General features: G+C 36.1%; 1 protein-coding gene across 7 annotated transcripts in view; it reads left to right on the top strand.

Annotated features, from left to right (window-relative positions):
- TTC17 (tetratricopeptide repeat domain 17) overlaps positions 1-26,160 on the top strand; it is a 153,604-nt gene that overhangs the window by 52,618 nt on the left and 74,826 nt on the right. For all 7 annotated transcript variants that reach the window (XR_014250250.1, XM_082410417.1, XM_082410419.1 and 4 more), the window contains 6 exons: positions 1,123-1,269; positions 2,628-2,743; positions 2,900-3,065; positions 4,233-4,310; positions 4,448-4,672; positions 11,665-11,851. Coding sequence is in view for 6 of the 7 variants with exons in the window: in XM_082410417.1 (XP_082266543.1) it covers positions 1,123-1,269; positions 2,628-2,743; positions 2,900-3,065; positions 4,233-4,310; positions 4,448-4,672; positions 11,665-11,851 (919 nt within the window). In the remaining variant the exon portion in view is untranslated. The remainder of the gene's footprint in view (positions 1-1,122; positions 1,270-2,627; positions 2,744-2,899; positions 3,066-4,232; positions 4,311-4,447; positions 4,673-11,664; positions 11,852-26,160) is intronic.

Consider the following 26,160-nt stretch of genomic DNA (forward strand, 5'->3'; position numbering starts at 1 on the left):
CTTTCTCAAGATTGCTTTGGCTATTCCGGGTCTTTTGTGTTTCCATACAAAGTGTAAAATTTTCTGTTCTAATTCTGTGAAAAGTGCCATTGGTAGTTTGATAGGTATTGCATTGAATCTGTAGATTGCTTTGGGTAGTATAGTCATTTTCACAGTGTTGATTCTTCCAATCCAAGAACATGGTATATCTCTTCATCTGTTTGTATCATCTTTAATTTCTTTCATCAGTCTTACAGTTTTCTGCATACAGGTCTTTTGTCTCCTTAGGTAGATTTATTCCTAGGTATTTTATTCTTTTTGTTGCAGTGGTAAATGGGAGTGTTTCCTTAATTTCTCTTTCAGATTTTTCATCGTTAGTGTATAGGAATGCAGGAGATTTCTGTGCATTAATTTTGTATCCTGCTACTTTACCGAATTCATTGATTAGCTCTAGTAGTTTTCTGGTAGCATCTTTAGGTTTCTCTATGTATAGTATCATGTCATCTGCAAACAGTGACAGTTTTACTTCTTTTCCAATTTGGATTCCTTTTATTTCTTTTTCTTCTCTGATTGCTGTGGCTAAAGCTTCCAAAACTATGTTGAATAATAGTGGTGAGGTGGGCAACCTTGTCTTGTTCCTGATCTTAGAGGAAATCGTTTTAGTTTTTCACCATTGAAGGCTATACATATTTGAAATTGACTGTCCAATGGTTTTGAATGCCTAAATGATAGCTATATTAAACTCTTAGGAACCCTTAAGCACACTAATTTTATAGAGTAGTAATCATTTTAGTCTAGGTAGGGGAGAGGAATAATGAATCAAACATCTAAATTAGCTAATCATTAAACCTAGAAGAGACTAAATCACAGAAAGGAAGTAGTGGGACAGGAAAACAACCCACACTAGTTTTCTCGCACATCAGTATCATAGTTGATTGAAAGTTGCTAGCTATGCATTATCTGTGAGAGAATACTGTTGGGGCATAGTTCTGAAAATTAAAGATCTGATTGCCTTTTAACTGACCTACTTTGTGATTTCCTTCTAATTTTGAGTATTCATTAACATTTTGGGGTTGAGTTAAGTCTTATTCACAACTCCTTTTCTGCTTTCAATTTGATTGAACTTTTCTTTTCATTTTCTAGTTTGGTGAGGATTCATCAACCTCCAGTATGATGTCTGTGAACTTTGAATTTCAAGCAAATCAGAGTGATATCAGTGATTTGGTCAAGTCTTCTCCTGTAGCCCATTCTGTTCTCTGGATCTGGGGCAGGGACTCCGATGCATATAGGGTAAGTTAGGAGAGGATGATGAAAGGAGTTTCCTCTAACAGACAAGATTTCTTAAAGCAGTGGCCCTCAACCCCACTGATTAATATGGCCCCAGTCACTGTTCAGCTTAGTTCAACAAGCATTTGTTAAGCTTATATTAAATGGAAGGCATTCTGCTAGGTGGTAAGACACAGGGTCTGTCTTGAGTTCTTGCCAGTCAGGTGGGGCAGATGGACACCCTGATTTCAGTTCAAAGCTCTGAGCTCTGAGTATAATCACCAACCCTCACAAGTTTCCAAACTTGACCTAAGTGTGTGCTTGTATGTACTTCACTTATTTAATCAGCATTCTTTTATTGAGCCTCCAACTGTATACCAGGCTGATACTATGAATATAGTACGCAAGTTCCTTGCTCTGCTGGAGCTCACATTCTAGCAGAAGATACAGATAATAAACAAGTAAATAAATATGTATTTCTAACCTAGCTAAGAAATAATTGTATGTTAGCCAATGGGGATACCAACATATGAAGACAGAAACCATGTATTTTTTATTCAGTATTAAATTTTCAGAATTTAATTGTGTTTTTATTCTAACAGAATTAATACAGCCACTTATTATTTAATTATGTCTGATATAAATTCCCAAGTTTGAAAGCTTCAGGCTATAAGTTTAGTAAACCTCTGGTACGTGTTATTTATATTTAGAAAGACGAAATTTTACAAATAAAATAATAATTGTTAAACTTCGGCATTGGCAAAGAAAAGGTCTTAGTTAAGGGAAAAATAGTTTTCTGTGCCAGTTTTTTAAGTGTATGTATGCTTCCAGGTACAAGTCACAAACTCCACCTCAAATTGACTTAAACGAAAGAAAATTCACCTCATATTATAGGAAGTCCAAAGATAGAGCAAACTTTGGCTTTGGTTGATTCAGTGGCCCAGTGACCCATTTCTTTCCTTTTCTTTAATTTGCTATCCACTGTATTGGTTCCATCCTGAAGCCTGTCTTCCTCATGGTACTGAGGTGACAGCCAGCAATAGCTGGAGCAACACGGTTTTTGATCCTATGTGGCATAAGAGACTAAGACTGGCTTTTCTTTCTTGGAAGCCCCAGGCAGACCTCTCCTTGTGTCTTACTGGCTCAGCTGAGTTAGGCCTGCCCAACCCTGAACCAGTCTGTGGTAAAGCAAGTAGAATTACTGACTTAGACTAATAATCTGCAGTAGAAAGGATATTATAGAGTCTACCACAGTGTCTGTATCTTAAAATACTAAATTGTTTCTCGGTTATCCTAGTATATTTATGTTCTTTTAAAAGTTCATTTAGCATATTGAAGTATTGAATCTGAAGAAATTTATGAGAAACTTTCTTTTTTATTAGGACAAACAGCATATTCTGTGGCCTAAAAGAGCAGATTGTGCAGAAAGCTATCCTAGAGTCCCTGTTGGCGGGGAATTGCCAACGTATTTTCTGCCTCCGGAAAACAAAGGACTCAGGCAAGTGCTGATGGATTTGGCAAAGCACTTGATTCTGCATGATTATCATCTGGCAGTTCTTTGAGAGCACCAGCCTTGGACTTGAAAGGTTAAGTCTTTATTTTGAAGTCACCCAAACTTTGAAAATATGAATTTTGTTCCTTTTTCTTGTGCCAGGATCCACGAACTCAACAGTGATGATTATTCTTCAGAAGAAGAGGCCCAAACCCCTGACTGTTCCATAACTGACATCAGAAAAAGCCAGACTCTGTCCTACTTAGTCAAAGAATTAGAGGTCCGCATGGATCTGAAAGCCAAAATGCCAGATGACCATGCACGAAAAGTAAGGCTCACTTAGGCTGGTGTTATTGCCGTCCATTCTGGTTGACTTCACAAGCCTCATAGGTGGAGCAAAAATTTGATAGAAGGCAGTTGTTGAGCTTTAAGTTTATAAAACTGAAAGATAGAGTTAAAGATTTGGTGAAATAATTAAGAAGTCAGTCATGCTATTGAAAGAATGCCAGTAAAGTGTTCCTCAGGGTTGCTATGTACATAGACCACCTAAGCAGTGTTCCTCTAAGAGGGCTGCAAAGATGAGTAACACAGAACTCTGTTTACCTAGTGGAGGCCATTCTGACCACTGCAGTTTAGCTTTACATTCTCCAAGCTTCCAGAAGTTTGTATAAATTGAAAGCTTGAAGATTCTCTTTCCTTGGCCTTATCAACCCTGCTTTGCGCTCATACGAGGTCCTTAGGAATTTGTATGAATTTGATAACTACTTTGCAGACAGTATAAATATGTTCTGTTATGCTGTTTTCTTTAGTTCCTATTAGCTATGTATAGCTATGAATGTTTTATTACTGAATATAAATCCTATATTAGATACCATTCCATAGGTACAAATGAAAAAATTTACTTTTTACAGAGAAAACAGACCATCACCATGACCTTTTTTTAATTTAATTTTAAAACTGTGAGCAGTTACTACTTATATTCAGCATTTACTGAGGCAAAGAACATTATGTTCCAGGCACTGTTTGGAGTTCTAGGAATACAAAGATAAAGAGACCATGATCCCTACCATAGAGTTGCTCACAGTTATATAAATGCTGCAAGAATATAAAGTAGATTAATTGAGGATCTGGTGCTTTTCCAGCTAGGAAGGATAGCAGATTTTAATTGCATCAGGTGTTGCATGCTTTGCTTTCTGAATAATTTCTCATTTGGTTCTGGACACTTAGGTTGACTTTAACGGGGAAATGATAGATCACCTTAATATGTATGTGGTGTATATGTCTTTTAACTTTTTTTAATTAAAGGAAACTAAGGCATACGTGAGCAGGGTGACACCTGTTGTAATGTCAATGACTGCATGTTATGTATATAATTATAAATATCTATTCAAATTAGCTGTTCCTGAGGAGCTCAAGACTGTTGTCTATAGAAATTCTTTTCAAGTGTCTTCCCTGTTATTTTCAATTGATTCAGTCTTCCTTTTGATGTTTTCAGATTTTACTTTCCCGTATTAATAACTATACTATCCCAGAAGAAGAAATTGGGTCTTTCTTATTTCATGCTATTAACAAGGTGAGTTGCCTACTTCAGATATCTGAAATTTAAATGCTTAGTAATTGTAATTAAAAGTTAAAATGCATGTATTAAAAAATCCTTTTTAGAATGAGTACTGTATTCTTGTATTAACTGAAGTATTTGGGGTTTTTCAGCCAAATGCTCCTGTCTGGCTGATACTCAATGAAGCTGGACTCTACTGGAGAGCAGTAGGAAATAGCACCTTTGCTATTGCTTGTCTTCAGAGGGCTTTGAATTTGGCTCCCCTTCAATACCAGGATGTTCCTCTTGTGAACTTGGCCAACCTTTTGATTCACTATGGCCTTCATCTTGATGCCACTAAACTGCTGCTTCAAGCTTTGGCCATCAATAGCTCTGAGGTGAGGTTTTATGTTTCTTTGTCGCAATATATACTAAGTAGTGATCACTCAAATTCAGAGTATAATATGTATTTTTATAGAGAGGGCATAAAAAAAACTCATGTTTTATTTTTGAGTAGAATTTGCATATTGTAAGAGGGCTTTGTTTTATTTTTGATGTGTTCATCTCTTTATTTTAAATGAATGAAGTTTATAAATTATACAGTTATTTTTTTAGAAACTTACATTTACATAAGAATGACATGGCTGCTAAAAATATACTGCCACATTTTTATGTCTGAAACATCTGCTTCTCACTTTATCCAACTCATTACAGCATGTACATTGCATAATATTATACTGTTTTACAGCTTTAATTTATAGATACCTTTATACCAACCAAGCCAGAGCACAGTTTAAAGGTTGTTTTGATAAGGATAGATAGGTAGGTTGATATTCATGCCCTGAACCTCCCACATGCAGTCCATGGAGTTGTGTCACTCCTTTTAGTTAAATATTTTATTTCATTGTTTCTAAAATACCACTTACTTTTTTTTTCATATTTTAACATCTCTGAAATAAGGATGCATGTTATAATTGATGACATCTTAGGTTTGATGAATGCAGTTATAATAAATATACAGTTAAATTGCTTTTATACTTAGTGTCTAAATGTTTCTGAGTTTTATACGCAAAGAAACTTTTAGAAGAAGTGTGCATGAATGGCTTAGGTTTATTTGAGGTGTCCTAAAGCTGATTTTTTCAGTATTAGAAGAGAATGTTGCCTGTTAAGAGTTTCCTTTGAAATACACAAATTCACAACTGGATTTTAAGTAAAAGTTTATAATCACTGTTATACAACAGGCCAAGTTGCCAGAGAAGTACATCAAATATTAATCAAATGTTTACTATGTGCCAGAAGTGGCTATAGTAGAACAGATGGTCTATATGAGATGTGATAAAGTGAACACCCACAGCTGTATTCCCTTGATACTTTTCATGGTTCACTTTTTTCTGCCACCAGCCAAGGCAATTAGGCAGTATTCTTCTGAAAAAAAAAAACGAGCTCCTTTAGAGATTAGTTGCCTTTTCATATTTGAAAATTATACTAAAATTTCAGTTAAATACTGTGGTACTGCAACAAGAATAAAAGTATAAATCAGTGAATCAGGGTAGATACCCCAAATACACCTTAATCAGACCCTACCCCCAGCTGTCAACATTTGGAAATATTTCCTTATAAGCTTTCCTTCTATGTAAATATTTCATAGTGTTGTAACTTTACTGTACTGGTAATCTTTAAAACCTATTATATAAAAAAATTTATTACTACCTAGTTTTTATAGCCATCAATTTAAATGGTTGTATAAAGGTTTGATGAATTGATATGTCAGAACTTACTCCTCTGTTGCTGGATGTTTAGGTTGCTAATATCAGTAATGGTTTTCTGGATAAGGCCTTTTCTGTTTTCCAGATAATTTTCTTAGGAAAGACTGCTAGTAGCAGTGGAATTACTAAGTCAATAAGAGAATGAATATTTTGATGGCTTTGATACAAAACACCAAACAATCCACAGAAAGATTTGGGCCAATATATATTGCCATAATCAAGATCTATTAATATTCATTTTGCTTGTATTGTCACCAGAATCAGTTGAAGTAACAGCTAACTTTTATTGATTGTTTACTAGAGCCAGACATCATACTAAGCACTTTACATGTAAGAACTCATTTAATCCTCAAAACAACCCTATGAGATAAGATTTACCCATTTGATAGAAAAGGAAAGCCAAAGGGATTTACAGAAAGTCATAGAGCTTGGATTTGAACTCAGGGAGAGTGGCCTTTAGAGTTCACACTTTTATAGTCAAGTCACACTGCTTCTGTATTAACGTTTGTAAAACAGATTTACTTTAAAAAATTTCATTTCTCTGTTGTAACATAAATTTCTTTATCTTATTTTAAGGATATTGTATTTTTTTAAATGTTTATTTATTTATTTATTTGGCTACGCCGGGCTGGGTCTTAGTTGCGGCACACAGGATCTTCGCAGCATGTGGGATCTTCTTTTTTTTTTAGTTGCAGCGTGCGGGATCTTTTTATTTTTTATTTTTTAGTTGGGGCATGTGGGATCTTTAGTTGCGGCATGCAGGCTCTTAGTTGCGGCATGTGGGATCTAGTACCCTGACCAGGGATTGAACCTGGGCTTCCTGCATTGGGAGCTCAGAGCCTTAACCACTGGACCACCAGGGAAGTCCCTGTTTTATTGTTTATTGTTTGTTTGTTTGTGTTTCTGGCTGCATTGGGTCTTCATTGCTGTGCGCGGGCTTTCTCTAGTTGCGGGGAGTGGGGGCTACTCTTCGTTGCTGTGCGCGGGCTTCTCATTGCAGTGGCTTCTCTTGTTGCGGAGCACAGGCTCTAGGCGCACGGGCTTCAGTAGTTGCAGCGCGTGGGCTCACTAGTTGTGGCTCTCAGGCTCTGGGTGCAGGCTCAGTAGTTGTGGCACACGGGCTTAGTTGCTCCATGGCATGTGGGATCTTCCCAGACCAGGGCTCGAACCCATGTCCCCTGCATTGGCAGGTGGATTCTTAACCACTGTGCCACCAGGGAAGTCCCCTATTTTATTGTATTTTTAAAGTAAAAGTTTATGTAGGCATTTTGCTCATTTTGTTAGAATTTGTTTTTTTTTTTAATTTTACATGAACTCTTTATACAATAAAGTCTTTAACTCCATCTGTCATACGTTAAAAAAATTTTCTCTCTTTGCCTTTTTATCTTAGCTTTTAAAACTTACCTTAATTTTCCATCTTTTTCCTTTTGATTTCTATTGTTAGATTTAAGGTGTCCTCATAAGAAGTCTGAAAAAAAAATAGTTCTATTTTGTTTTCTCTGGTTTGTCTTTAAATAATTGACTCTCAGATATACAAAGGTCTTTTCCTATGTTGTCTTGTAGATGTTTTACAGTTTCAGGTTTCACATTTAGGCCTATGATCCATTTCAAGTTATATTTTCTTTGCAATGTGAGGTAGGGATCAAAGTTCATTCGTCAAAGTTCATATCCAAACGGATATCTGGTTGTTCCAGGACCATATCTCAAGAACAGTACACTTTCCTTATTGAGTCACTTATCACCTTTGCTCTGAACTCCAGACTCCTTTATCCAACAGCTTTCATGACACCTCCACTTGAATGTCTAAAACACAGTCTAAAACTACAGGCCAAAACTAAGCTCCTTAACATTGTTCTAATTTGTTCTCAGTCTTCCCCATTTCAGGAAACAGTAAAGCCAGTATCTCAGGACAAAACCTTTGAGCCATCCTTCGTACCTTTCTCCTTCTCTCAGGGCAGATTCCATCTATTAACTAATCTTGCTGATTCTGTTTTTAAAATATACCCAGAATTTCACTATTTACCATCATCTCCACTGCTATCTTATCTACACCATCATTGTCTTTTATCTAGATTATTTCAGTAGCCTCCTAACTAGCTTCTTGGCTTTCTGCTTTTGTCACCCTACACTCTATTCACAATGCAACAGTCAATGAAATTCTTACTAAAAGTCTGATGTTGTCAGGGACTTCCCTGTTGGTCCAGTGGTTAAGACTCCACACTTCCACTGCAGGGGGCACAGATTCGATCCCTGGTTAGGGAACTAAGATCCCACGTGCCGTGCAGCGCAGCCAAAAAAAAAAAAAAAAAAAAAAAAGAAAGAAATTGCATTATGAATAAATACAGCACCAGTAGTGCTCAACATATGCTAAACTTATATGTGAGTATTGCTTAAAGGGAGCCACTTTCCCTCTCCTTTCACCTAAATTCTCTCCATCCCAGAGCCAGAATTGAAAAATTACCTTCTACATTGAAAAAACACAAGAAACAAAGTTAGTAATTTTTTAATTTAATGTCAGATGTTGTTATTTGTCTGTTCAAATCTCTGTGGTGACTCTCCATGTAACTCACAGTAAGAGACAAGAATTTATAATGATGTAGAAGGTCCTGCATGACCTTGTTACTTTTCTGACCTTGTCTCCATGAGATCGTTCCTTTGGTCATTCTGTTCTAGCCTCACTTGCCGCCTTGCAGTTCCTTGAACATGCTAGCTGTGCTCCCTCCTCAGGACCTTTGCATTTTCTATTCTCTCTGCTTGGAATGCTTCATCCCACTAAGATTCTTCATAGCTTGCTCCTCATCTCCTTAAAAGCTTTTACAAATACTAACTTCTCAGGGAGTCTCTCCCTTACTACTCTATTTGTAATGGCACTCTCTTCCCTATGCTTAGTACTATTTATGTCTCTTCCCTGCTGTCCTTCATCACATTTTACTCACAATTGTGTGACACGAGATTATAAGATCCACTAAGGCAGGGATTTATCTTTCTTATTTTCTGCTGTATCCCCAGTGTCAAAACCAGTATTTGAAACATGGTAAACACTCAGTAATTATTTTCGGAATGAATTCATGAAAATTATTCTTTTTTTCCAAAATGCTAACCAGTTCGTCTCGATACAAGATATTTGCACAACTATCATTCTAGTTATAGGGATAATCATGATACTTCGTTTCCTTCATTCTAGTTGTAAGGATAATCATGATACTTCATTTTCTTATGGAAAATATAAAGACATTTTTGAAATCTATGTATGGAATTTAATTGTATATCTAAGTGTGAACCACTAAGTAATACTTTAAATGTAACCTGAGTGCTATCTAGATTAGGCCTCTTTAATCTGGAATATTTTGTACACCTTGGTTTGGTTATAGTGAGATATTTCTGATGACCTAACAGCCTGAATCAAAAGCAAGTAGCTGATAAATTATAGGGGATAATTGCTTTTCACGGGATATACTGTGCAATTTGAGAATAAAACATTCTTAGATCTTTTAAAATATTTTTAATGATAAAGTAAATAGATGGTTTGTAGAATAAATGGTTTGTGTGCAGCAAATACTAAGCATAGGTATATTTCTGCTAAAATGACCTAAACTGAATACTTCGGGCTGCGTATAAAAACAAAGTCTCAACAAACAATTGGAAAATAGAATTTTAAGACTATTCACAATAGCATCAAAAAAATCAGATATCTAGAAGTAAATCTAAAGGAAGATGCACAAGATTTCTATCATGATTACAAAACATTGCTAAGAGAAAGAAAACCTAAATAAATGGTGATATACATCATGTTCATGGATTGAAAGATTCAATATTGTTAAGATGTAAGTTCTCTTCAAATTGATTTATAGATTCATTTCGATCCCAAACTCCCAGCAGTTGCATGTATATGTGTGTGTAAATTGATAAGGAGAGTCAAAAATCTACATAAAAATGGATCTAGAATAGCTCAAAAATTGGGGTGTGTGGGGAAGAAAAAAACAGAGTTGGAAGGTTTATATTACCAGATTTCAAGACTTACTGTAATTAAATCAGTATGGTACTGGCACAAAGATACTCAAACATATCAATGGAACACAATAGAGAAATTAGAAATAGGCCCCTGCATATATGGTCACCTGATTTATGACAAAGGCACACTAGTACAGTGTGTGTGGGGAGCTTTCGGTTTTTCAATAAGTAGTAATGGAGTACTTGGATATCCCCTATGGAAAAAGAAATGAACCTTGACTCCTACTCCATATCATACACAAGATTAATTTGAGGTGGATCATGTACCAAAATGTGAAAGATAAAACAATAAAGCTTCTTGATGAAAACATAGGAGAAAGTCTTTGTTACCTTATAGCTGGCAAAGATTTCAAAAAGCACTAACTATAAAAGAAAAAAATATATAACTGAACTTCATTAAAATTAAGAATTTCTGTTTATCAGAAGATACCATTAAGAGAATAAAAAGGCAAACAACAGACTTGGAGAAGATATTTGCAATAAATATTTCCAGCAAAGGTCTCATGTCTAGTATATATATAAAGAACTCCTTCAAATCAATAAGAAAAAGGCAACCCAGTTTTTTTTAAATGGGGAAAATAACAGCACTTCAGCAATAAGGGTACCTGAAGGGCCAGTAAGCACATGAAAAAATATTCAACATTATTACTAATCAAGGAAATGCACATTAAAATCACAGTGAGATGCCACTTAAGCATCTCACTAAAACAGCTAAATTTTAAAAACTGACAATAACAAGTCAGTGAATTCTCACAGTTGTTGGTAGGAGTGTAAGTCTGTATGTCCACTGGGAAATGATTTCGTTGTATCTCCTAAAACTAAATGTATGCCTACCTTAAGAACCACTACTAAGTGTATACCCAAGGAAAATGAGTACATATGTCTATCAAAAGACATTTACATAACTGTTCATAGTAAATATGAACCATAGTATAAATAAACCAAAGTTTATTTATAGTAGCCCAAAACTGCAAACAATCCAAAAACTCCCTATCAGTAGGAGAATGGATGAACAAATTGTGGTGTATTCACATGATGAAACATTACACATCAATTTTTTTTAAGAAGAATGAACAAACAGTACACAAAAAAATCTGGTTTCTTGAATATTAGATGTGTTGAGTGAAAGCAGGTACAAAAGGGTACATATTATACACGTAAGAGAACATGCTGTTTGATTCCATTTATATGAAGTTCAAGAACAGGCAAGGCAGAGCTGAGCTATGGTGATAGTCACAACATCACATCAAGTGGTTACCTCTGGGGTTGGGGTTGCGTTGCCCAGGGGAACCTCTTGGGGCACCAGAAATGTTCTAAACGTTTTGTATCTTTAGATGAGTGGTGGTTACAGGGGTATATACATATATAAAAATTCATTGAGCTGTACGCTTAAGATTAGTGCATGTTACACACTTTATTGTATTTTTTATCTTGGTAAAAAATAAACTTATGTTAAACAGTTTAGAATTAGCTGATGTAAATAAAATGGACAGTTGGGGTAACTTTTGTGAGGTAACCTAAAAAAAACCAAAAGACATATACTGTAAAGGTTTTGTAACTCTCAGAAAATATTAATTCATTAACATTTTCTGATTTTTTTTTTTTCTTTTTAGCCCCTGACCTTTTTGAGCCTGGGAAATGCTTACCTTGCTCTGAAGAATATCAGTGGGGCACTTGAGGCCTTTAGACAGGCTTTGAAATTAACTACCAAATGCCCAGAGTGTGAAAACAGCCTGAAGTTGATTCGCTGTATGCAGTTTTATCCTTTTCTGTACAACATCACCTCTTCTGTTTGCAGTGGTAAGCAGCTGTTAAATGCTGGCAAAATAATGAGTTCAATCAGGATTCCTGTTTTGATCAACAGAACACAGAAAATGATTTTCTTAATTTTTCCAAGGTTTTTACATAACCAGTGTAATTCTAGATACATAGGAAAGAAATTAATTAATAACTTGCTATGTACATGCCTTGGAGCATTAGGCTTAATTCTCTCCCAGAACCCTAGTTTGAGAAAGGCTGATTAAAGTATATTCGACTGGGATTGATAAGCTGCGAGATTTTTTTCTCTCCCCCAAATCTCTGATGTTTTACAACAACTCATATTTATGGTAAAAGATATTTTTTTCTGCCACAAATTCAAACTGTGTAATGAGATTTGAAGCAGTGTTTCTATCCTCATTCACCGAAGTACAGCCCCTTGTCTTTGAGTGGAGGTGGTGTGGACCTTCACCACACCTTTCAGGCAGTCGTCCGACGTGAAGCGGCTATCTACTTTGCATTCTTCCGCTTCCTCCCACAGGCACCACGCTTGTGTACATATGTGTATACATACACACGTGTGCAGCAGTGTGTCCACCTGGGTCAGAGCTACTTGAGTTAATGTCTGTCTCAACTATTGTAAATTTCTAAGAGTTCCATGATATTTTTTTCTTCAATATTTTTTTATTGACGTATAGTTGATTTACAATGTTGTATTAATTTCTGCTGTACAGCAAAGTGATTCAGTTATACATATGTATACATTCTTTTTTTTGAATTTTATTTATTTTTTAATACAGCAGGTTCTTGTTAGTCATCAATTTTATACACATCAGTGTACACATGTCAATCCCAATCGCCCAATTCATCACACCACCACCCCCACCCCCACCCCCACTTTCCCCCCTTGGTGTCCATATGTTTGTTCTCTACATCTGTGTCTCAATTTCTGCCCTGCAAACCGGTTCATCTGTACCATTTTTCTAGGTGCCACATATATGAGTTAATATACGATATTTGTTTTTCTCTTTCTGACTTACTTCACTCTGTATGACAGTCTCTAGATCCATCCATGTCTCTACAAATGACCCAATTTCGTTCCTTTTTATGGCTGAGTAATATTCCATTGTATATATGTTCCACATCTTCTTTATCCATTCGTCTGTTGGTGGGCATTTAGGTTGCTTCCATGACCTGGCTATTGTAAATAGTGCTGCAGTGAACATTGGGGTGCATGTGTCTTTTTGAATTACGGTTTTCTCTGGGTATATGCCCAGTAGTGGGATTGCTGGGTCATATGGTAATTTTATTTTTAGCTTTTTAAGGAACATATTATATGAACACATTGAATATAAGGAATACATTCTTTTTTTATATTTTTTTATTTATGGTTTATCATAGGATATTGAATATAGTAGTTCCACGACATTTGATTATTTACTTATTTAACCTTCAATGGAAGAAAAAAAATGAGTTTAACTTGAATTAAGAGTGGTGCAGTTTATATACATGTGAATCCTCAGTACCTTGCTTTTGCAGAGCACACAGTAGGTGCTGTGTTTAATGTTCAAATTAGATTATAATATTCAACCAGAGGACTAGCTCACCTCCTTCACTTCAGGTATTTAGAAGAAGAAAAAAAGTGGCACACAATTCATTAAGTGACTTGTCTAAAAGACATCAGTAATTACTAGATTTGGCACCCAAACTGATTGACTATACCAGACTGCCTTAGGATTTTAATGGAAGGCAGGAAGTCATTTTAAATATCAGAGCCCTTTTTTTAGTGAAGAAACAAAAAATCTCTCAGACTCTTTAGCTCAGTTGTAGATCATTGTTGAGCACCATCTAAACTAGAATTCGTACGTGAATGCTGAAGGCCTAACAGTGTTTTTAGCAAGGCAGTATAGTGGGGTGGCTAGTTCTAGAGTCATACAGATTCATGTTTGAGCCCTGGCTCTGCCATTACTGTCCTTCTGTTCCCATTAAAGTAATTTGTGTCCTAATCTATAAAATGAAAGACAGTAAAATCTCATATACTTTTTGGGAGGATTAAATGAGATTATTGTCACAGAGTAGGTGTTATGTAAAAGTAAGCCATTAGAAATTCATAATGAATACAACATGTGACTCTAAAGGTTAAGGATCTTTATCTTCTTACATAATACTAGAAAATATGTTGTGGTCTTTAAAGTTTTGTAGGTTATATCTAAGGATAGCCTTATAAACAGGATTTCATTTTTTTCAATGAGCTGTTTATATTAATAGAATTTCTTATTTTCTTTACTGACTATCATCTCCCTCACCTCTCTTCTTTTCTGATATTGGGAAGAAGGGTTTTGTATGTATATAGTGATCCTTTTCTAAAAGCCTTTTCTTTAGTATTTGTTTTACATGCTTTTGCTTAGTATTTTAGTTTCTTGAAATTTATTGTTACTTTATGTCACTGATGTCAAGAGAGGAAATTCAGTTGTCTTAAGCTCTTTTTCCCCCAGAACATAATCTCAACTAGCCCAGGGAACTATTAACTTGAAACAGATCTTTCTCAAAATTGTAGTATCTGATAGTCCAGGTTATTCCAAGAATATTTTTTTAATTGCTTTTTTTTTTCTTTTCTGCTCACTTCTTTTTTTTTTTTTTAAATAATTTTAAAATTTTTGGCTGCATTGTGTCTTCATTGCTGTGTACAGGCTTTCTCTAGTTGCGGCGAGCGGGGGCTACCCTTCGTTGCAGAGCGTGGCCTTCTCATTACGGTGGCTTCTCTTGTTGCGGAGCACGGGCTCTAGGCATGCGGGCTTCAGTAGTTGTGGCTCGCATGTTTAGTTGCTCCATGGCATGTGGGATCTTCCCGGACCAGGGCTAGAACCCGTGTCCCCTGCATTGGCAGGCAGACTCTTAACCACTGCGCCACCAGGGAAGTCCCCAAGAATATTATTGAATCTGATACAATAACAATAAAAGAAAATAATTTGACTTGGGAAGAGGGAATACCATTTTTGGTTCTTTCAGAGAGCTCATTTTTAAATTTTTTTTTTAAATTAAAAAACAATAGCCCTTTTTACATTGTAATTAATTAGTTTAGAAAAGAATCCAACGTCTGCTAACTCCTAAATAAATAGTTACCCCTAGTGGAAATATATGCTATAGCATTTTCTAGGTTTAAAAACTCATTGATTATACTGAACTAATTTCAATATTAAATTTTTCTTTAACAGTGTTTTTGCATTACTTGTTTCCACAATAATCCTACTTATTGACGGTTGTTTTGCTGAGTTCCAGCTTTGAAAAGCTGAAACTTGAAAGAAGCAGACACCTCTGTCGAAACCATGAATTTCTTACATTTTAAAACCTAACAGTTGCATCTACTCCAGTTATCTCTGAGCTTTACTAAATGGTTGATGAAAAAGGAGACAAAACCTCTGAGTAATGATTAGCATTTCTGTGCCTTCAGATGATTCTGTCTGCCCTTTACTTTTTCATTTTTGCAATATTGAAAGAAGCTTCATAAGTTATCTTGTTTGACATATCTGTCTAAAGTTTTTATTATGACTATACAAAGGTTTCAAGAAGCAAGGCTTGTGATTCTATTTCCAATAATCAAGGAATTCATTTTTTTTTTTTTGTAATACTCATAGTTACAGTTTATTACAGGGAAAAGATACTAGTTAAAATCAGCCAAGGCAGAGTCCTTGAGGGGTACAAATGCAGAACTTCCCATTGTCCTCTTCCCATGGAGTCATGGACAACATTACCTCCTCCCAGCTATGATGTGTGACAATACACGTGGCGTATTGCCAACCAAGGGAGCACACCCCCGCCTTTGGTGTCCAGAGGGTCTTTTTTTTTTTTTTTAATTTTTATTGGAGTATAGAGCTTTACAGTGTTGTGTTAGTTTCTGCTGTACAGCAAAGTGAATGAGCTATACGTATACATATGTCCCCTCTTTTTTGGATTTCCTTCCCATTTAGGTCACCACAGAGCACTGAGTAGAGTTCCCTATGCTATACAGTAGGTTCTCATTAGTTATGTATTTTATACACAGTATCAATAGTGTATATATGTCAGTCCCAATTTCCCAGTTCATCCCAGTGCCCCCTTTCCCCCTTGGTATCCATACATTTGTTCTCTAGGTCTGTGTCTCTATTTCTGCTTTGTAAATAAGATTGTCTATACCAGTTTTTTCAGATTCCAACATATATGCATTAATATACGATATTTGTTTTTCTCTTTCTGACTTACTTCACTCTGTATGACAGTCTCTAGGTCCATCCACATCTCTATAAATGACCCAATTTTGTTCCTTTTTATGGCTGAGTGATATTTCAAGGAATTCATATTGTAATTGGGTTTTTTTGGACAAGATTTAAGCTGCCCTTATACACCCTTTTTCCAACCTAAAAAATTCTCTTATGAAAGCCTGTTTGAAAAGCTACCAATTTAAAAGCTTTTCAGATAAGCTTTTCAAGATCAAAAATAGTTAAATACTCTTGGAAAACATTTTAAAAACAACTTTTCTGACTACTATTGTTAATCTTCCCTAAATTATTTTCTTTAAAGATCCACATTAGACACTGTTTTTATAGCAACTGTAATATAGTGTAATGTCTTGGGTAGTCTGAACTAAATGGTAAAAATATCAGTAGTCTTTTAACATCAGTAAGTATTGCTTTTCATATATAATCTTGGAAATTTTTCACACAGATTTTTAGTTTATGTTTCTTGGAGTATATGCACAGGTAATGTATTTAGCTTTGAATACTGATTCATTCAGCTTAGAAGTACATAATCATTATGCTCACAAAATTTTCTTACTTGTAAAGACTTTATAGCTAAAAATGTGTCAATTAGTGTAGAATCATTTATCTGACAGTTTTCCCAAACTTTGATTAATCTAGATAATCCTCTTATTTACCGCCATTTATTAGTTGCATGTGTTCTTACAGAAACTGCTTATTATCATCATCATCTCTCTCTCTCTCCTTTGAATAGTACTTAATAAATTATTTTCTTTTATAGGTATTTTTATATCAGCATTACAGTTTCAAGGATGCTGGGAAGGAAAACATAATAGATTGATTTTTTAATTGCCAACTCTCAAGTTGACTGTGAAAGAGAAGCTACTGCTTCCAGTTTTGATTAAACATTTTATTTTGGCAGTTTTTAAATACATACTTTTTGTCCACATTTATTGACTTGTTATTTTACAATTCAACTTAAATAGAACTGAATTGGCCACTTTAACAAACTCATTTTTCAGTAACAATATACTTGGCCTTTTTTAAAGTAAAATGGAACCTGTTAAATAAAATTACAATGCTTTTGAGTATAAGTAAGGTCTCTTGAGTGCTCAACACTAAAAAAGGACTTTTTAAAAATTGAAAATAACAAGGTGTCACAGAAAATGGAATTTCATGAAACAATAATGATTATCTTCTCTAATGATGAAAAATGGAAAATAATTTATAATAAGCAAAACGTGGATATTAAATCTGTAATATTCATGATAGTGGATTTTCCAAGCATTCATTACTTAAGAGTATTTTCTACATACTTTCATTCTTCAGTTTCACTGATTTGAAAATTAAAAAGTTACATCTAAAAAAGATGCTTTCTACTACTTAAGCAATATACATTGTTCTATTATTATGTCTCTGATATGCATAATTTTACTTTTAGTATTCTTCATTCAGTATTACTTTTCTTACATTAGAAAACATAAGATCAATGGAAGGTTATATTTGTTAGACTTCATTACATGCGTATAGGTATGCCGCTAACAGTGGCATTGTTATTAACTGAGTATAATTAAGCATCAGCCCCACAATCTCTGAACATTGGTCTTTTCTTAATCCACTGAGACACCTACCCACTTAAAATTATTGGCCCAGATCTTTAGAAATTATGAATAAATGTTATACAGAACTCAGACTTTAATGTCTAGGTATGGTTAGAATTTTATATACATTTCTCTATAACATGTATTTCAAAGCTTTCACCACCATAGAAAAAAACAGAATTTCCAAATCACGTACATGAGCTTTAATATCTGTTCCAATGTGCAGAAGAATTATCCTGTGTTGTCTTTATAATGTTTCTGTATTTATAGCATCTACTTACTATTTACCTAAATCTTACCTCCTTTTATAACTTGTTTCTCGCCTGTGGTTTTAGTCTGTGTTCTTCCACCCAAATTTCTGTAGATTTATAACTTGTAGCTTAAAGCAATTGTACATGGAGTTCAGATTTTGAAGGAAAAGAAATCCTGCATTTTGCTGCCCTCCTGTGGACTATCCAACACATGCTACGTGCAGTTAAGGACCTTTGCTTTATCACATTCTTGATGAGAATTAGTGAAGATATCTGCTTTAAAAAAAAGAAAGAAAATAACAGTCTGAAAGACACAGTTTTTATAGCATTTTTAATATGCTACTAGTTAGCTTACCTCCATTTATTTTTGTTGGAAGAATGAAAACTGGTTAACTTTTTACAGGCTCAAAATCCTGTAGGTGCAGGTGCATCCTGCAACAAAGCTAGATGTACCTCTCTATATTGTAATATGTATAAATTTTTATACTTCTTTACTTAAAGGGCTTTAATTATTTGGCTAACAAACAATCCTTTGATAAGTATCTATGTGACGGTGAGAGAAGGGATAAGAAAAGTGCCTTTTGTATGAATCTAGAAGCAAAGGTTATGATTTACTCAAGTCACAGAGTCAGTCATTGGTAGCACAGAGACTGAAATCTGAGTCCTCTGTCTTCCAAGGCCAGTGTGGCTCTCATGCGTAATTCTTTTATTCTCAAGCCGTAAACTATTCCACTGCCAAGACTGAAAGAATTCATATTTGTAGATTCTTGAGTCATTGTATGAAAGTAGTATAATCACTGCACTTCTTATATCATCCCTCAAAAGAGACACATACATCCCTATATAAAACATGCCTCTGAACTATATTATGGGGGACAGTCATAATGAACACTAAAAGCACACCTAAAATGGTCCCTTTCAGTTCAGCGTGTCACTTTGATCTCTTCTGAATTTTGCATCATTAGATTGCTGTAAAGCCTTGGATTTTACACAGAAGATCTGGTAGCCGTACTTGTAATATTCGCTCAGTAGGTAATATTTGTCTTTTGGGATTCCCAGCATTTAGGTTTCATGAGCAAAATGGTTACCTTTTGTTTTCATAAGAGGTTAAGACATTTAGCCAGGTTTTGTTAACCAGTGGTTTTACACTTCAGCCTTCGAAAGACATTGAGTATATATATAAATACTTCTTGTTTTTTTTTTTTTTTTTAAGAAGGAATCCTTTTTTTTTTTAAACCAGATTTTTTTATATTTTATTCAAATCACATTTATTTTAAATTTATTTATTTATTTATTTATGGCTGTGTTGGGTCTTCGTTTCTGTGCGAGGGCTTTCTCCAGTTGCGGCAAGCAGGGGCCACTCTTCATCGCGATGCGCGGGCCTCTCACTATCGCGGCCTCTCTTGTTGCGGAGCACAGGCTCCAGACGCGCAGGCTCAGTAATTGTGGCTCACGGGCCCAGTTGCTCCACGGCATGTGGGATCCTCCCAGACCAGGGCTCGAACCCGTGTCGCCTGCATTGGCAGGCAGACTCTCAACCACTGCGCCACCAGGGAAGCCCTACTTCTTGGTTTTTAACATGAATTTTTTGTTCAGCATGCAAAAAAAAAAATTGTTTTCTTTTGAGGAATGAGCCTGTTGGCCCCTGCTTAAGATCTTTCTACAGTTGTCCTCCAGTCATTATAGATTGTTAACCTGGCCAAATAATATTTAAGAAAAATAAAATTTGATAGTGGATATAACCTTCTAAGCAATAGAGTATTTGTTTCCTTTCAACCAAAGAGACCTGAGTATGGCTTATTTATTCATTCATTTATTCAACTAATGTCTACTATTCTAGGAACTAGAAACCAAACAAACAAACAAAAAACTCCAAGTCTTACGGAGCTCCATTCTAGTAAAGAGAAACAGAGCAGATGATAAACATACTAAAGAAGTTATTTAGTATGTTAGAAAATAAGTGCTCTGGGGAAAAATAAATAGAGCAGGAGGGTTGGTGTGATATTTAAATTGGATTGTTAAGGGAGGCCCCATTGAGAAAGTGACACTTGAGCAAAGATTTGAAGGAGGTAAAGGGTTGGACCATGCAGACATACAGCATAAGAGCATTTCAGGCAGAGAAAATAGTTGTTGCAAAAGCTTATGCAAGGAGAGCTTTTCTGTGGTTTGGTGGTGTTGGAGGAAATGAAAGCAGAGACGAACGGGAGGAGGGTAGAACCACATCTTCACTGCCTTGCAGACCATTCTAAGAAGAGAAAGAATGGTAGGTGCAGGTATTATTCTAAGAGAAAGATGTATGATTTGGAAGGTTTTGAGCATTAGAGGAAAATGATCTGATGTACATTTTAAGAGGATTCTTCTGGCTGCTCTGTTGAAGATAGATTGTAGTCAGGTAAGGGCACGAGCAGGAAGACCAGTTAGGATGCTGTTGCAAAGATGTAGGTGAAGGATGATGTTGCCTCAGACCAGTGGGGTGAGAGGGGAGAAGGTGAGAAGTGATCATCCTATTTGGGGTATATTTTTGAAGGTGGAACCAGTAAGACACTACCAGAGGAAGTATGGGAAATGAAAGAAACAGAGGTCAGGGTGACTCCTAAATATGGGACCTAAGCAACTAGGTGCTATTTAATGAGATTTTTAATAACCAGTGGTGCTATTTAATGAGATGAAGTCTGAGGAAGGAACAGATTTAGGGAGAAAAACAAGTTTGGTTTTAAACAAGTTTCAGTTGCCTTCTAAATGTTTAAGTGATGTTATTGGGTAGGCAGTTGGATCTATATGAATGTCATTATGGTCAAGGAAGAGCCCCAGGCTAGAGATGAAAATTTGTGAACCATGGACATATGAATGTCTTTTAAAATCACAAAATTGGATGAAGTTACCTCAGTGATTAGTATAAAAAGAAAAGAGGTCAGCGATTAATTACTAGGGCATTCCAGCCAACATTTAGTGGTCGGGAAGAGGAAGAACATTACAGGAGTAGCCAGTAAGACAGTAGGGAAACCAGGCAAGTATTCTGTTCCAGAAGCCAAGCGAAGAAAGTGTTCCAAGGAGTGGTCAGTTATATCATTATTCTTATGCTACATGGATATATTCTAAGAGCTTGAGTTGGATGAGGACAGAGAATAAAGCATCGGATTTCTGAACATGGAGGTTGTTGGCAGTCTTCTAAAAGTTTGTATTAAATGGCTTGTGAAGTAGGTGAGGAAGTGGGGATGGCCAGCAGCTCTTTCAAGGAGTTTTGCTGTAGCGAGGAGCAGAAAAATGGGATGGTAGTTGGGGGGGTGGGGATGTGGGATCGAAGATATTTGGTTTTCGTTTTATTGTTCTAAAAATAAGAGGTATTGCAGTGTGTTCCTGTAGGAAATACCCAGTAAAGAGGAAGAAATTGAAGATGCAGAAAAAACTGTAGAAGCAAAACTCTTGAATAAACAGAAGGGGATGGGCTCCAAGGCACAGGTGTAGCCTAGAGGTTGTCCTTAGATAGGAGAAGGTACAATATATAGGTATAGATGCAGGTATGATGGTGAGACTTTTGATTACTTCTCAGTGAAGTAAGAGGCCAGTTGTCAGATGAGTGTGAAGAGGGGCAGAGGAGGTTAGAAATATAATGAGAGAGGAAGGGCTGAAAACAATGGACTCAGAATGTGAACTGACTAGAGAGGTTTCTAATTTTGGTAACTGGATAAATGTCAATGTCATTAATTTAGAGAAGGAATATGGAAAAGAAATTATCTATGCCTTGATGTGGGGCTGGAAACTAAGTTCAGTGATAGACATGTTCATACAGAGATGCCACTGGTTCCCTCAGATTGTTCAGGGTGAGAAGAAAAGTCCTAGAATGGAATCTTAGAATATACTAGCATTTAAGGAGCACAGCCAGTGAAAGAGTGAGTAAAGAGAGGTATTGGGAGAACCAAGAGGGAGCTGGGTCTTGCAGGTCAGAAGAACAGAGGGTTTGAGAAGGAAAAAGAAATCAACAGTAGCATGTCCTATATTGGTTCCTAAAGTAGGGTACAAATATCACCAGAGGCACGCAAGCTTTTAGGTGGTACTTAGAGTAACATTTTTTGATTTTAGTATTTGTGGCTTATTCTAATGGGCATTAGAAGAAATAAATAACCAACACATCAAACCTGTAATTCATGAAAAGTGGTACTGATTTTCCCTTTTAACATAAATTAATGTAAGATTAAACAGTGACTCCATTTAAAGAAGAACATTGCATAAATTATGGTACTCGTACCTATGGAAAAATCACGACAGTAGTGGACGAATGAATAGTGTGGGAACCTCTGAGTTTAACAGTTTAGAAAATCATTTGGTGACCTCATTTTATCAAAAGTATTTTCTGTAAAATGGGGAAATATCTGTACTAAAACAAGAATAAATTTTAGGAAAATAGAAATATTAAAGTGAGCTCTCTATGTATAGTTGAATTACTTTTAGAGTTACTGGCATAGATTCTAAACTATATAACTTTGTTTCATCCTGTCACTGTGTAACTAAAATAACTTTAAAGCAAATAGTTAATGATACCAGGAATCATTCTTTAGATAATATATAATAGGACACAAATAAGGAAGACTTTTTAAAAATTCACTTGTTAGAAACATGAAAAAGTAATTCTGTGTTTGGAATAAAATAGTAGAAAAATTTGGCAGCTGAGTGAAGAAGTAAGGCATTTATAAGGAGGGTATTCTAAGGCCCAGCATGTAATACACACAGAGCAAGTGGTTTTATTCTCTGTCTCTGGGACTCTTGGAACTGAGTCACTGCAGCTTGGTTGTGATGCTCCAAGAGGACTGTGTCCAAGGGCAGCAACTAAGCAGTCACGCTAGACATTTGAGTAGCACTTCTTGAAGTCAGCTAGGAGGTTAGCACTGCAGCTTGTTACTCAGTTATGGAATGCTTTTGTTCATTACCTTAAAAATAAGAAGTTGCAAATTTATAATCTGACTTACAGAGCTTAACACTTCAGGTGTGCGAATGGTCTTGGCCAGTGTTAGGGTTACTATCTTGAGTCTCCAATAGGAAGTGAGTTATACTTTTGAGTTTGTAAATTAAGTTAAGATCATGGTTCTGCTTCCTTTATGCTCTGTATGTAGTGCGGGGACACCCACTGGAAGGCATCGTTAATCATATTTTGTGAACACTTACCTACAGATAGGCTTGGAAAGTTATACTGAGACATCTTTCTTTGTGTATAGGCTCCATTCTGCATCAGGAACTTACTGTGGTTTCCTGCATTCACATCACTGAGGTCACAGTGATTGTACACACCAGCAAGAAAAATGAAGGATGAGCAAGATGGGGTCTGTTTTATCTAGCCCCCACTAATTATTGAACAAGATATTTTTAATATGGTTTGTCACTGCAGTAGTGCATGTCTCCTGATAGGAACTGAAGGGGGCAAACTTCTAGTTATAAATACTTTGTGTGTAGTAAGTTAGGCAAGTTCATTGGATGCTATCTTTTTACATCATCAGTTTCCATTCATTGTTGCAGATGTTTTTGGAGATATTTCAGTTTGTGATGTTAAGCTTTGCTATCTCATATAGCAAGCATTTGCATGACTCCTCCCCATTCAAAAAGATTATTCTAATTGGCAGAACTAACTCACTGTCTCTCTCTCTCTCTCTTTCTTTCTCTCTCTCTCTCTCTCACACACACACACACACACACACACACACACACACACACAATCCATGCTACATTAGAGTGGGCTCTTTTATAAGTGACCTATACCTCAGAAAATTCTTTACATGCACTGCAAACCAACTAGTTGAAATGAATTCCCAGTTTTGGAGTTCTTGTTTGAAACAGTGAGCACCGGCAGTTCCCTGGCAGTCCAGTGGTTAGGACTCGGTGCTTTCACTGCCATGGGCCCAGCTTCAATCCCTGGTCAGGGAACTAAAATCCCACAAGCTGCAAGGTGCGGCCAAAAAGAACAACAGAAAAATAGGGGCTTCCCTGGTGATGCAGTGGTTAAGAATCTGCCTACCAATGCAGGGGACACGGGTTCGATCCCACATGCCCCAGAGCAACTAAGCCCATGCACCACAACTACTGAGCCTGTGCTCTAGAGCCAGTGAGCCACAACTACTGAGCCTGCACTCTAGAGCTCACGTGCCACAACTACTGAAGCCCACGTGCCACAACTACTGAAGCCCACACCCCTAGAGCCTGTGCTCTGCAACAAGAGAAGCCACCGCGATAAGAAGCCCGCACACTGCAATGAAAGAGTAGCCCCTGCTCGCCGCAACTAGAGAAAGCCCGCACGCAGCAATGAAGACCCAACGCAGCCAAAAATAAATAAGTAAAATAAATTTATTAAGAAAAAACAAAAAACAGTGAGCACCAAGTATTTCAACCCCTTTACAAATTTAATCATTGAATAATTTTTTTTTTAACTCGGTTCCATGGGCTGATGGAAATAAAGCAGTTGAGCCTGATAATCAGTAGAAAAGAGCATTCGTGAGATTTAAAATACATATGACTGAGGATACCTGGAATATATATATGTGTCTGTGTATATGCTGGTTTGGGTTTTTTCCCCTCTTTTTTCTTTCAGTGTTAGTTATTACAAGTAGTCGAATTTATTTCATACTAAACTGTTGTGATCTTTGACAAAGAACATCTCAGTAGTCTGTTACTTTTTCTTGAGCACCAAAGTTTATTTAGTTATGATCTTGAAAATACAGGAGAAATTTAAATCATATTTCATAGCTGTTGAAAAGAACACAGCTTTGGATTCTCTTGTCTTCTCATTTAGTTTATTTTTATTGATATAACAACAAATCTAAATTTGCCATTCAATACTTGCCAGTCTGAAAGCAGTTTAAACTGCTTTAGCTGTCAGGCATTACTTAATAACCCAGTCAGATCATAAATATCCAAAATGATAATTATTTTAAAAAATAATAAAATAAAACAAGCATATCAAATTTCAGGAGAAGGAACTAGAGGTCAGTAGCAGCTGATAGGGTATGTGGTGTTGATCTAAATTTCTGAGTCCTGGTATACCTGTAGTAATATAGCCAATTTCCCTTGATGATGTGAAATACAGCTAGAGGAAAACCTAACATGAACAAAAATAATTCACCACCTCCCTCACAGTACACTGCCTAAATACCATAAATGTTAAAAACTGGGAGAGAGCAAGGTCCTAGAAACCGTGTTATTTATTATGTGCTAAGTGGCCACTGAGGTGAATGCCTCCAGGCAACTTTCATTTGGTGATATAAAGCAAAAGGAAACAGTATGATACTATCATTTATTTTTCTATGCTTTTCACTTGATTTAGTGCACTGACCATATGTACTTAGATTTAGGTAGATACACTCAAAGTTCCTGTCTTAATCCCAAACCCCTAAAGTGAGTCTGATATCAGGCAGCTAGGGAACTTTCTTACTGAAAGCCACAAGGCCTTGCTCAAAATGTTCTGTGGTAGCGGGACTTCAGTGGCCTTTTTGTTAACCTTGGTTTAAATATTCATACTTATTACCCAAACCAGTGTAAAGGACAATTCCTAACCCTCTTTGTCCTCATATCTAAGTCCTATGAGATATTACTAGGCTCAAGTCCTTAACAATCATGGAATAACTAGGTTCTTGTGTTCTCATTTAAAGATACTGTTCTTATAATCCACTTAGTCTGAGGAGTAAAAAAGACCAAGTAGCCTTTGACATTTTATTAGCCTTGGCCTTGCATTATATCCTTGCTTTAGGAAAAAGCGCAAGCCTAATGGCAGTAAATGCTTCTGATGGTAGGTCCCTTTCCCATTATGCATATCTCTGGGCCTCCATTTATAGTTTGAGGAGGGGGAGCAGAGTTAAATCTATTGATTTTTCTACTAGACTTTTTTTCTTGACATCAGCAGGTGACCAATCACTTGCAGCAAGAGAAAGAAGAGGTAAATATAAACTGCAAAGGTTGTGAGTAGCTAGGAAATCTAAGCCCTCCCCTGTTCCTTCATCCCAACCCTCTGTTTATAGGCTTATTCTAGGTATTAAGAATTGCATGAAGCCAACTCACTGCAAGAATATGTGGTTGACGCAAATAGACATGCTTAATTTAAGCTCACTGACCACATAAGGACTTTAATATCATTCTGTCTTTTGCAAAGTCAGTGGAAGTTGTACCAGACCATGACGTATGATGATGCTATTGTGGAATACTTGTTTTCTTTACCACAGACACCCCGCTCTCCTGGCTCCTTGTGTTGGCTTATATTGTTTTCAGTAGCTCTTCCCCATAACCCT

The sequence above is a fragment of the Balaenoptera physalus genome (assembly GCF_965194825.1).
Source record: "Balaenoptera physalus genome assembly, chromosome: 10".
Taxonomy (NCBI): Eukaryota; Metazoa; Chordata; class Mammalia; order Artiodactyla; family Balaenopteridae; genus Balaenoptera; species Balaenoptera physalus.